The 13,128-nt window shown below is 35.1% G+C and overlaps 1 protein-coding gene across 1 annotated transcript in view; it reads left to right on the forward strand.

Annotated features, from left to right (window-relative positions):
* Positions 1–13,128, forward strand: part of UNC13C (unc-13 homolog C (C. elegans)) — a 136,504-nt gene that overhangs the window by 32,165 nt on the left and 91,211 nt on the right. Inside the window, exons 6-9 of the mRNA XM_009869223.1 lie at positions 1,821–1,892; positions 6,501–6,720; positions 9,023–9,250; positions 12,883–13,024. Coding sequence (XP_009867525.1) covers positions 1,821–1,892; positions 6,501–6,720; positions 9,023–9,250; positions 12,883–13,024 — 662 coding nt within the window. The remainder of the gene's footprint in view (positions 1–1,820; positions 1,893–6,500; positions 6,721–9,022; positions 9,251–12,882; positions 13,025–13,128) is intronic.

Raw genomic sequence — 13,128 nt, forward strand, 5'->3', positions numbered from 1 at the left:
CAACCTGTTCCAGGGCCTCACCACCCTCAGGGTAAAGAAATATGGTCACAGAGAAGAAGCAAACAGGATTATTTACTTATTAATAACAAAGTGAAAAACTGGTAACAAATCAATGGCATGGATTTGGTAACCTACTAAGAGGGTTTGGGGTTTTTTTAGGAAAACAAGTGGAGAACTCTTTGCATCTCATATTAACTGTGATAGGACAGTGATGAATCAAATATTTCTGTGCCAAGGATGATTTCTTACCCTACAGTTGGTTTCACAGGATTAATAATTTTGTGTCTATCTGCAAGTTCAATTATTATCAAGGGGAAATTATTGAAAACTGAAAGAGTATGTTCTCAGGGGAAAGGGAACATTTAAAATTAACAGTCTTAATATTTCTAAATAAATAAAAACCATTTAAGTCATTGTTTAAAATTATAAAATAGTTAGAAATTGGAATTGTCTCTCCCTCCAAAGATCAATGATGCCATTCGTCTGCTGAAGTAAGCCTAAACTCCTTCTGAAGCAGTATATATTTTGCGGAAAAATTTGCTGTAATAGCTCTGTAATGGTGGACTACAGAGACCCAGATCACAGTAAGGTGTAAATCTGTATCTCACAACAAAGGCAACAACAGACTTACACTTAGTGGGTGGTATAATTGATCATCCTCACACTGCTAGACTACAAGGGTAGCAGTGTATGACAAAGCAGATGCTGGATTATAGAAAAAGAGAGATAAGGAGCAAGTATATAAGCACACTTGAAATCATTTAGAATGGGGGAAAGAATGCATGAGCCCAGTTTTGCAGGTAAAATACAGTAACATAGCAGTGTCATGGTTAGTATTTTTACAGTGGAATAAATCTTATCTGTTTCAGCCAGGCTAAAAGGACTACTAATAGCAGAAGTGATATTAAGAGCTGAAATATTGTTTGGAAACCACACAGAACTTGTTTCCCCAGGGTCTTTTTCCTTCTGATCATTATAATCTCTAATTAATTCTCAAGGACCCATTTAAATTACAGAGATACTGCAGTAAGGAAGATGACATTTCCTTTTTTATTGTATATTAAAAATACTTTGAGTGACTGTGTATATACTATACTAGAGAAAAAGAGATTGTCTCTACAACCAACGATGTAGTATTCAGAACTGGGAGGTGTTCATAAACATATAACATCTTTTGGGCAAAAGAGGCCAGACTGAGACAGAGTTCCAGCCTTTTTTCCTCCCTCCAAGAACCAGAGTATTTCTCCATATAGCTATTGATGATATTGAATGTATATTGTCTTCAAGGAAAAAATTACTTTTAGGTTTTCCAAAGACTTTTTATTTAAGACAAGTAGCATTTTATATATATACACACAGTTTAAAAATGCTCACTGAGTTACAAAAAATGTTCCAGAGTGACAGCTTGAACCGTAAGACTATTGCAAAATTATTTCCCATGTTGCTGCAGGCACAGACAGTTTCCAAATTAGGCCAGGATGCTTATCCTTGTACCACATTAATTTGGTTGGCAAAGAGGAAGAACAGCAACAGCCTGTGGTTTAAAAAAAATCTGAGTCGTAAACCTCTGAATAACAGGTTTTATATTAGAAATGGCAGTTCAGCTAGGCACTGCTGAAAGAAACAGTAATGATGATGGAAAGCGCGCTTGCGTTCTGTACTGGAATCTTAAAAGTTGTGTGCTGCGAACATTAGCTGGAAGATTTTTCTAACTCCTTGCTTAAATCAAATAACATAGTCAAATACTATTTGTCTTCCATTTGATTCTACAACTGGAGTTACTAGTATAATTTTTAACAATTTTGCATTTGTTTTAACAGACACTTGCAGCTCGAAAATCTGGTATTTCCATGGCCATGCTCATCCGGACCTCCATAAACAACGATGATATGGTAGGTGTTTTCAGTGGCAGGTTTAAATCAAATAATGAAGAAATTTTTGTTCAAGGTTATTTAGAAGTTATTTCAGCCTTAGACACTCCAAACTGGATAAAACTGAGTGCATAAACTTTCTATTTAATGTGTAGGTACTTTCAGGGATCTTGAGCAGAATTTACTGCCTGATCCACAGTGACAAGAGCAGATCTGCTTCTGCTGACTCACATTTATGATAATCAGAAGACACTAAGCAAGAAACCTTTGTTTTCCAAAATATTTATTCTGGGAAAACTTTTATATTAAATTGTCCAGCTTCACCATGCTTCACATGCAGTCTTTCAGTTTCTGTCTTCTCTTCATCACACCATGAATACAATTACAGAATGCCAGAACTCTGCAAGAAGGTTTCTGTGTGATTGCTGGGTTTTGGTTTGGTTTGGTTTGGTTTGGTTTTTTCCCCTTAATCATGGAGTCATAGAATGCATTGGGCTGGAAGGCTTTAAAGGTCATCTAGTTCAACTCCTCTGCAGGAAGCAGGGACATCTTTAACTAGTCCTTATAGGTGGCAGGGACATTAGTTGGTTTTGTAAATGTAACTGCTGCTAAGAACACATGTGATTCTAGATGAAGAAATATTTAATTTGTACAAGAAGTGACCGAAAAATCATATTCTCTTAGGTAGTAAAACCTGTGTGTTGTGCTTTTCCATTATTTACTTGATACTACATTTGCTAAAGAAACTTACTGTAAGCAAAATGCAAGAGGTGCTGTTTTCTTGAGGAATACTTAAAGTGTGATACAAGCAGGTTTACACAGCTGAACTAAGCAAAACCACTGATTTGAAGGAATAGAGGCCCCCTTTGTGTTTCTTTAATTGCTGGTGCACGCAGCCTTCTAGAATATATCCTACGCTGAGCAAAATGAAGCGTTGCATTTTTCTTGCACTGCTGTTGAGCTCACTAGAGAAGAAAAAAGAACATAATATGATGGTGAATATTCTGGGAACTGAAACCTATAGCACAAGCATACGTGCATCCATCACTCTTGTCTAATTTATTGTGAACTTTTTCTGCTGATATGGTAAACATAAAAGAACTATTTGGTAGTGCTCAGGGATGGATTGATGAGGTAAGGAACAGCTGGTGTTTGAAATGATCTTTCAGTAGGAGCAGTAGTTATTTTGTTGTGCTGTCTCAAAATACCAACAAAGGTTGATAGAAAAAAAAGAAGTTAAAGGTTGAGGCAAAAACTTATGCTATGCAAGTGGTATAAAATAAAGACTTTTCCCATCTATATTGTAGCTGCTATAAAAATCATCTAAGTTCTGTAAAAGACCCTAAGATACTCCATATGCTTTACTAAAAGTTGATTCTAAACAAAGAAAGTCACTTATAAGCCTTCCTACCATTTATGACAATAAATACAGGTTTAACTGTTTACATACAAAAGTTCATGCAAAAATTACCAGGCTGTGACTTGGAAGGGCTTAAGTTTTAATTGCCAACGAATACAGGACAAGAAAGAATAATTTGGACGGCACTTAGTAGATTGACTGAAGAGGTACTCTTCAGGAGGAAGAAAGAAGGCAGCGAATCCCAGTAGTCAGTTCAACATTTCTCCAGTGCTTCCTGTCAATCAGGAGAAACTACAGGAGAAATGGAAAAGGAAAAATAAATTGAATGTATTTTTATGCCATTTTTTATATTCTTTGGCCTCCGTTTGAACCATGCCATATGAAAAAAAATGTGTACCAGAAATAGGTATTTCTTAAGAACTCTTTAAATAAAAACATATGTCCAAAGGCAGATAGCAAATATATTTTAGATACATAATATTTCATTCGATGAGAAAATTTCAGAAGGTAATTCAGAGAAGAGGTGAATAAGAGAAGCCTATCTTATGCCAGCCCTTACTAAACATACTAAAGGGATGTGAGTATCTTTTCAGGAAAAGTTTATGGCCAGTGGAACCATTTGCAAGGTATTTAAAACAGATGAAAAGTAATACTTAGCTGCTTGGCCTATGAGTAGACAGCAGAACTTAAGGCACTAAGGCATCATTAATACTGCGTAGAGGAAGATTTGAAAACAAAAGAACAGGCTTAAAGGAACTCTCCAGATACTCTCTACAAAACCAGATGAAGTGCAGTCACCAGTGAGAGTTAATGAAGAAAATCCCCTTTGGGCAAGTTATTCCTCTGATTAAGGCTTTTCTGTTTTTTATTCCCCCCCAGTTTTTTTCTGGAGGGAATATTAGCAACTCTGCTGGAAGCAGGTTATTTGGCTGATTAGGTTCAATATGGAAATTCTTTGAACTAATGCCTTTTATGAAAAATCAAATGCCACTTACTCCGGAGTTAAAACCTGAGGTTAGATGCTTTGAGCTTTGCCACCCAGCGTTGCGGTCCTTCTGGTATAACACATTCGTGGCAGGGTGAGTTTGTATGTTCTCAGGCACTGGTAGAAAGAGATTTTAAGCAGTGTCAAAGTATTAATTTCAGTGACACTTAAATATATGCTTTCAGTTGAGTATTCATTTAATTGCTTCACTGAACAAAGAGACAGAGTTGCAAATTTATGAAAATAATGTATATATGGAATTGAAAAAGAATCTCAAGCAGTATATGACATAAATATAAACTTCACTTTGAAGGATAAACAGATAACTAAATAATCCACCTATATATTAACATAGCTAAGCATTGCCATACTCAGAGCTCAGTAAATGCCTATAACAGATACATTTAAACAGAGAAAAAGATTAGGAATGAAAGCTCCTAGACAGTAAGATAAAGAAATCTACAATTGTAAAGGAGAATTTTATTTATTAACAATAGGGGAAAAGATCATGTTCAGCAGCAAAACAAATCTACAAATTGTGTCTTTCAGCTGAAAACTTCATTCATCCTCAGATGTTTATTTCAAGGTCTGTTAAGCTGTGCCATTTCATTACTTGCTGCCATTTTAGAAATAAGTAAAAGTTACTGACAAAAATCTAAAATGACTAATACTATGAAAAAACAGTGAAGCTGAACAGGGTGAAAGGGCAGGATATGTACTGATGCTACTAGAGTTCAGGACTGTGAGAGCATAAGCTGCAAAGGATTCTTTAAAAACCACGTGGTTTGTGAGAAACATGATTCCTCAACAAGCTGCATAAATTCACTTTAGGTTGTTTTTGATGCTTTCTTTCCAACTGCTGTAGCTGGTAAGCTGTGACAAGGGAGGCACACGGTGGAGAAATGGACAAGGATGAAGTTCGCCAAGTTAGGTGGCCATGGCTAGCTCAGTCTCCCCTGGGTTCTGCTGAATCAAACCAGCACAGACTTTGCTTGCTTTCAGGGCTCTGGTTATACAACTATGTGCAGACATGCACATAAATTTTATGGGGTTTTTTAAATCAGAGAATTTATTATTAGCAGAATATCTCACATGTTTGAGCAGAGATGCAGATACATAAAACCAAGAGTGTGTCAGCATGATATTAGATTGGCTAATATCTTGCATTTGGTATATACTTACCACAGCTGAATATGAAAATTATAAGAGCGTTGACAAATGCTTCAGTGAAGAAGTTAACCTTGCTTTCTATACTATCTGAACTGTGGCAGTGATGTGAGAGCTCATATAGACAAACTACACGAATTCCAAAATATTGTTTCCAGTTTGCTATGGCTACGCAACCATCATTACAGCTACCTTGCACTAGATTCACACAAGATGAAGAGATGGCAGGACAGACACTTTTAGAAATGCACTACTTCCCACTGTGCTACCTGTTTTGATATGTTTTTTTCTTTCTAAAATAAAGCATTTATTTGTTAATAAGGAAACAGGTCTAGAACTTCTAATATATTCATGGCAGCCATGTGTGCATTTAGTGAAAAAAAAAAATTAAAAAAATCTGAGTCCCTGAAAACAAAGGTTGAATAAACAAAGCAAACCATTGTGGTCATATAGGCCTAGGTTTTATATACAAAATGTATTTGTTTTTTTCCCCTTATTAAGCACTAAGGAGCTCAGATTCAGGTTGTTTGTAGTATTGATCAGTTAATAGCTGGTAACTGTTTGTCTGCTAGTCATGGATTCTAAGCCAAAACAGCCCAAGAAATGGGTGTGGATTTTTGGGAGTATAGATAATTCTTGTTTAGACGTAAAAATCATCTCAGTGCTTAAAAAGGAAGTATGCTGTTGCAGGAATACAGAAAAAATGGAGCCATGAAATTGTCCTGCTCTTATCTGATTAAATGATTATGTAGACTCCTTTATATATATACTTTAGTAAGCATTGAAGAATAGCACTGTATTTAATGAAAATAAGTTTTATGCAGTGTGCTTACATTTTCTCTGGGAAGTATTTAAATATATGTTAGGACACTAACTTGATTCAGGCTTAAGTCTCCTGTTTCTGTAATCAGTCAAAGTACTCATCCAGGTGGTTGGTTTTTTCAAAGTGTGAGACAAAATTAGTAAATTGGTATTTTGCAAATTATTTCATACTTTTTACATATATTCTGATATTTTGTAACATTGTAAGTGTAATGACATATACTTCAGCTCCTATTCACTCATACTAAAAAATACTTTAATTAAAGTCTTGATTTTTTTTTCTCATACTCAACAGAAAATACATGTCTTCAAGAAGACGTTGCAGGCTCTGATCTATCCAATATCATCAACTACACCTCATAACTTTGAAGTCTGGACAGCTACAACTCCCACATACTGTTATGAATGTGAAGGTCTCCTTTGGGGCATAGCCAGACAAGGCATGAGATGCACTGAATGTGGTGTCAAATGCCATGAGAAGTGTCAAGATCTTCTAAATGCTGACTGTTTGCAGAGTGAGTATTTCCTGACAGCTAAAGCTTTGCAATACAGCAAACCTTTTGATTTTGTGTGTACACTCAGGTATTTCCTGAAATGAAGGGCCAGATCAGCAGAATTCAGTCAAAGATTGTTGATGTTCATTGATTGAGGAGCTAAACAGAAACTTTATGAAATACTTACTGTTGATTTTGCCTTTCTCCTTGGAACTTGCTGAATGATGTTTGGTAGCATTGCTATATTATTTAAATTCCACTGCCTATGGCAGCATCCAGAGAAGTTTGTTACTTTAAGTAAGCACCTTCATTTCCTTTAACTCAGAACACGAGAAATGTCAAAGACAAAAAGACAAAAAAAATATTCCTAATACTTGTTGTAGCCACATTAATACGCTATAGAATAGATGAAATGTGAAACAGTAAATTTCCTTCAAAATATCAACCCCTGTATGTGTAAGGGAAAAAAATATCAGTCAGGAAATCCTTTGGCTTTAGAACTAATGTGAAACGACCTTTTGCTTTTGCTTTCTCCTTGGCCGTATTTGATTCCCTGCAACAGCTGAATCTTGGCTAAAACTGAGTTATAAAACACAAATATATAAGTATCCTTTTTATCTTGCTTTTCACTTATCTGAAGAAAAACTTAGCCAGAGGTTCCCTGGCCCATATTATCAGCCCCTAAAACCATAAACAGTTCATAGCACCCTATTGCCTTTGAAGAGTTTTTACAAATATATAAACAATAAGGTTCAGAGAAAGACTAGGAAAAAAAAAAAAGTAGGATTGGCAGTCATGTCTGGTGTAAACAATGTGGAAACATTGGACAACTGAGTCTTGAAACAGTAAACCTCCAGAAGGCAAATTGCAGACAAAAAAAATTTAACACACCTAAGGGATCCAGATCTTCCCATTAGTATTTAAGCATCCTCTCATATTTTTGCAACAGATTAATTGTTCAGTGAGTCTGAATATGATACTACTTTGAAAATGAGGTTCATGTATTTTGTTTAAGTTAAAAATATGTAATATTCCATTGCAAAAATGAATTCTCCAGTGCGGTTGGTTAAGTCTTTTGTTCTAAACAAGCTGGTGCCAAATGCATCATAGAATGAAATGAATGTGGTTCACTGGTTATTTTTATCACAGTCATGCTTTTGGACATCTTATAATCCCTAGAACATACTGGCCTCCAAGCTTCTCTGTTGTTTGTGGGTTTTTGAGGGGTTCGGGTTGTGGGGTTTTTTTCATATGTAATGATTCGTAATGTAAATTGTAGAAATTAACATCTCAAGACCTTTAAGGTTAATATCTAAGCTTGTTCTAAATGAGGTTAAAAAGAAATCAGTAGTACTTTCATTAGTCCTCTCATCTTCAACAAGATATCCATTTCTAGTAGTAAGTGTAATATTAAAGCAGAATTGATTTCAGTCACAATGAGGTTATATCAATCCCTAGGGAAAACCAGAGTTATTAACTTCGTGTGCAACGTAAATTACATCTTGTCTTAATTAGTCTGATCAATACCACATGAAAGAGCTGTTGGTAGACTGTCAGCAGCAAAGGATATAAAAATAGCTGCAATGAATGATTTAGTATAAATAAAATGCTATGTTTATTTTTTCAGTAGAACTTAAACGAAATTGCATTTTTAATGCCTATTCCAGTTTTGTGTGTACTGTCTGAAAAATCAGCAAAGTTTTCAAAAAGCAGGAATACTTTATTGCCATTCAGATTGTGTCTATGGTTTATCATTTGGTTATGATGTTGTATCTGTGCCTTTTAAGGAATGGCAGAAAATAAGAGAAAATCAACAATATTGCTTTCCTGCATCTTGCAAGAACAACTTGCCATGTTTTCCAGGCAACTCAGCAATCATCTCTTTTGTGATAAAATCACTAGAGAATTCTGTAACTGGTACTTGGTTTCATGGTAGCATTTAATTATTTTCCTACTAATTCCTAATTTTGCAGTGTGCAAAATCCTTAATTAGTAGAACTTTCAACTTCTGCATTCAAAAAAATAAGGTACTCAGACCAAGAGATTTTCCAGTTTTCTCAAGATTTAGTAGCCCTGGAGAACACCTTGAAGAAGCCATAGAATTCAGCCTTCTGACACTCTGAACTCACTGGTATCTGATATCTTATCCCAATCTTACAACATTACTTTTCCAATTTACAACATTATGCCTTCCTGCTTTACTCTCTCTCTCTCTCTCATAATCCAGTATGTTAATAAACTTTCAGACTGGGCACTGTAGAAGAGAAAAAGAACAATGATAGCATATTTTTGATAAAAGTATTGACCTTTTCTGTCATTTCAGGAGCTGCTGAGAAAAGCTCTAAACATGGTGCAGAAGATAAAACACAGAATATTATTAGTGCTATGAAGGAGAGAATGAAGATTAGAGAGAAAAACAGACCTGAAGTGTTTGAAGTGATCCAGGAAATGTTTAATATTTCCAAAGAAGATTTTGTACAATATACAAAAGCAGCAAAACAAAGTGTTTTGGATGGAACATCCAAATGGTCAGCAAAAATAACCATCACAGGTAAATTTTCTTCTGAACTCTTTTCTTGAAGAGCTCTTTATTTCCTAGTCCCCTGGTTCAGGAATAAGATATAAGATGTATTATAATTAGAGATGGAACTCTGTGTTCGTTGCCGCCTTGGTGCATCTATAAATGGTTGAATTTATAGCATACTAACTGGAAGAGTTTTAAGTTACAGCTGTTGGCAGAAATCCTTTATATTCCACTGTTCTACAAAGGGAGATAAGTAAATGGTCTTGTGTCTCCTCTACCTTCTACCAATATCTCCTGTGCTAAATCTGGACTTTTTGCCACCAACTGCAAGAGTTAAAGTTCACAATTGCATTGATGAGTTTTTAATTACTCTAATGCTAAGAACACTGCAGCTTGAAAATCCAGACCCCATTAGTTTGAAACTCATCATCCATTCTTGTTCCTTAAATAAGGTTGTGTTCCGGTTTAGTGGTGCTGAGCCAGGGAAACTTGCACACCTAGAACGTGCTGAAGGTTATCCAACGACATTAGCCTGGTTACTCATAAAGATTTCCAGGCCCTCTGATACTGATGTTTCAATTTTTGAATTAGAACCTTAGCACTGGAACTCTGAATAAAAGCTCCGCTGACTAGACAGGTCAACCTGACTCTTTGTAATATAGGATTAGAGACAAACAGAGATTAAACTGAAAGGCCTAGGAATTGAAAGGCAGTGATGTGATGAATTAAAGGAGTTTGGTTAGATTTCACATCTAAATTAGCCTCAATTTCATTTTAGTTTTATGAAAAATAACAAGCCCTCTTCTGATACTCCAAGTAAATTAAATATTTTCTCTTTCTCCGAGATTTGCATTATTCCTGTTATGGAGAATAAAGAGATAAACTTTCAGAATTTATTTTTGGCTTTTACTACTTAGTTTTGCTAAAAATGACTGAAACAAAATCTGTATTGAATGGCTTGCTTCTTGCCTTTTTGAAGTAAAATTCGTACTGAGTTTAGTTCTGCAGAATCATGACCTAATAAATGAGTCATAGAATAATTTAGGAAGTGATGTTGGAAGGGACTTCTACAGTGTATTGAAACTTGCTAAAAGCAGGGCTAACTTATCTCTTTTAGGCTTTGTCCAGACTAGATCTGAAACCCTCCTCTCTGGGAAATGTGTCTTGTTTACTGGGCAAGCTGTTATGGTTAATAACCGCTCACATTGTAAAATTATTTTCCTTATGTCCAGCTGGGATTCCTCTTGCTGCAGCTTGCAGCTATTGCTTCTTAATATTTCATTTTTGCAACCCAAACCGATGTGTGGCACCTACAAAAATTCTAATCTGTACATTTAAGCTTGGAATTGGAATTTTCTACTTAGTTTTAAAAAATCTTCCAAATAAGGAGTTCCAGTGGGTTTTGAACTCATTTGTTAGAACCATAAAAATAGGCAATACTTTCCAGTTAGTTTGCAAGAACCACTGGTTGACATCAGGCAAGATAGACATTTGCCAGCTGGATTTCAGCAAAAACCTTTGTCTAACTCGTGGATGGGATTGCAAAATTAGTGTAGTGATTTAGAAAGTGTAGTCAATAATGCACTTCTTCCACTTGAATCTACATATTTTTGTGAGGTATTTTTTTGAGCTATGGCAGCCATTAAAAATTACTACAAAAATAAACTGGACTTAAACCCAGGTCTTAAAATCACTGTATCATAAAACAATATTTTCAGAGTAATGAAGCATATTCAATGACACTACTCTCTGTAAAAATGTTATAGCTAATATTTTTTTGTAAGAGCTAAAAGTTTTTTTCTAATATTAGTATTTTAAATATATATTAAAACACTGATTGTTTAATCTTGTCTTTTTTAATTTCTAAGTTTGTGTACCTTTTACAATGTACATAGTGTGTTAGGGCAGTGGTACATGTATATAATTTGTAAACAAATGTATTTGGGTTGCACACCCAAAAAATTTTACTATAGTACTTTTGGATTCCATGGCAAAAAATTTTTATATATATTCAGGAAGGGTCATTAGGAGATGGCATTCCCATTTCCAGTGCTAAAATACAAAGCTAACATGTAGGAAGGAAAGGAGGAAAACATTTGGGAAATGGACCATGAATAAATTACTCTGTGTGCATTGGTAGGTGTGTTGTTAGCTATGCATGGCTCTGTAGTCTAAACTGCATTTAGGACAGTACGTAACCTGTACATGGAGCTGAAGAATAGCAGATATATGCCAGGAGAAATCTAGGGAAAAGCTGAGATTTTCAGTTAGATGGGTTAGGAAAAAGAGACCATTCTGAAGGTTGTGGGACAGTGCAAGAAACTCGGAAGAATACTTGCTGGATTTTGGAACTGTCAACAAGCACTAGAGACGTAGAGAGGTATGTCAGTGAATTCAAATGCTTACTTTTAGTTCTACCTCTAAGGGATACTCAAGCCTGCCTTGTATTCAGGCCAGTATAATAGTAACAATTCTTGAAGACATTTTCTAAGCTGACACTCAATTCTCATGCAAAAAGGGTACCTTCCTTGCATTCTAAAAATTTCCCTTTGGATTTCTAGTGAATGGAGAAGACAAAATATGTTCTAATTTGTTCCTGAAAGTTAGTCTTTTCAGGAATGAGATTTGTAAACAAGTAACAGAAACTTACTTTTCACTGAACCTACACCAGGAGCTGATCCACTGAGTAAGAAGGTGCCATTTTTATATATTCATTTTTCTGAGTTCACTTACGGAACATCGTTATCCAAAATGATTGTTAGAGAATGTTAACTAAATGTTACTGCCTAGATGGCTTAAATAATATGTGCAAAATAATAAAACCAAGCTCTGGTGATGCTAGGAGCAATGGCAAGTGTTTTAGCTGTAGCTCTCTGGGGTTAGTAGGCTGCTAATTTACAGTTTTAATTTCTCATGGGATTTCTAGTTTTATGAATTATGATGCAAAATCAAACTGTGTGTATATTTGCTGCAAAATGCATATAAATAAACTATACACCCACATTAACTGTCAGAAAAGCTGACACAAATACATAACAGTTAATAATAATTGATCTGAACTGTCACCTGTCTGTGACAGAATAGAAAACATTTTGAAAACCCACATGATTCATCTCTTACATGAGGAAAACAAATTATGAAGTCATAACCATGCCTCTCATGTTTAATTTTATAATCCACAGTACAGATTTTTGAAAATTGGAGCTTTTATTTTGGAAAATTAGTTTGTATCTTTGGAGAAATTTTGAACATCATTATTTATTGGGTGGGAGTAAAAGGAAATTTTAGGAAATTATTAGTCTCAAGCCTAGTTGTATAACAACATTATATTACTTGCCATGGTGATTAAACTGAAGTTAGAGAGGAGTATCTGATTTATGCGCAGTAAGAAAAGAATTTATTTTGTGCTCTGTAGCAAAGCTGTAAATTTCATAACTCTATTAATTGTATTTGAAAATTTTATACAGTCCAGAGAGGTAGTTAAACAAGCATTGTCTATCTCCAGAGTAACAGACATTGGGAAAATTCATCCAGAAAGCTTTGTTTCAGGAGCCCTCAGTCTGAGAGCTTTATTTGCTCTTGCTGTTGTCACGATCTCATTTATTTCTTGGCAATGAAAGCTATGAGGGCTAAAGCACAATTCTCTCCTTTTGTTGCAGTTCTTTGTGCTCAGGGCTTACAGGCTAAGGACAAAACTGGCTCAAGTGACCCGTATGTTACTGTGCAAGTTGGCAAAACCAAGAGGAGAACAAAGACTATTTTTGGAAACTTGAATCCAGTATGGGATGAAAAATTCTACTTGTAAGTATAGAATATACTGTTGTTTCTTGCTTTTTTAGTTTACATTTAGGTATCAAATGAAATAATTACTCAATTTGAAAATATTTGTTGTCTGTACTGTGCAT

Source organism: Apaloderma vittatum, unplaced genomic scaffold (assembly GCF_000703405.1).
Source record: "Apaloderma vittatum isolate BGI_N311 unplaced genomic scaffold, ASM70340v1 scaffold9145, whole genome shotgun sequence".
In the NCBI taxonomy this organism is placed as follows: Eukaryota; Metazoa; Chordata; class Aves; order Trogoniformes; family Trogonidae; genus Apaloderma; species Apaloderma vittatum.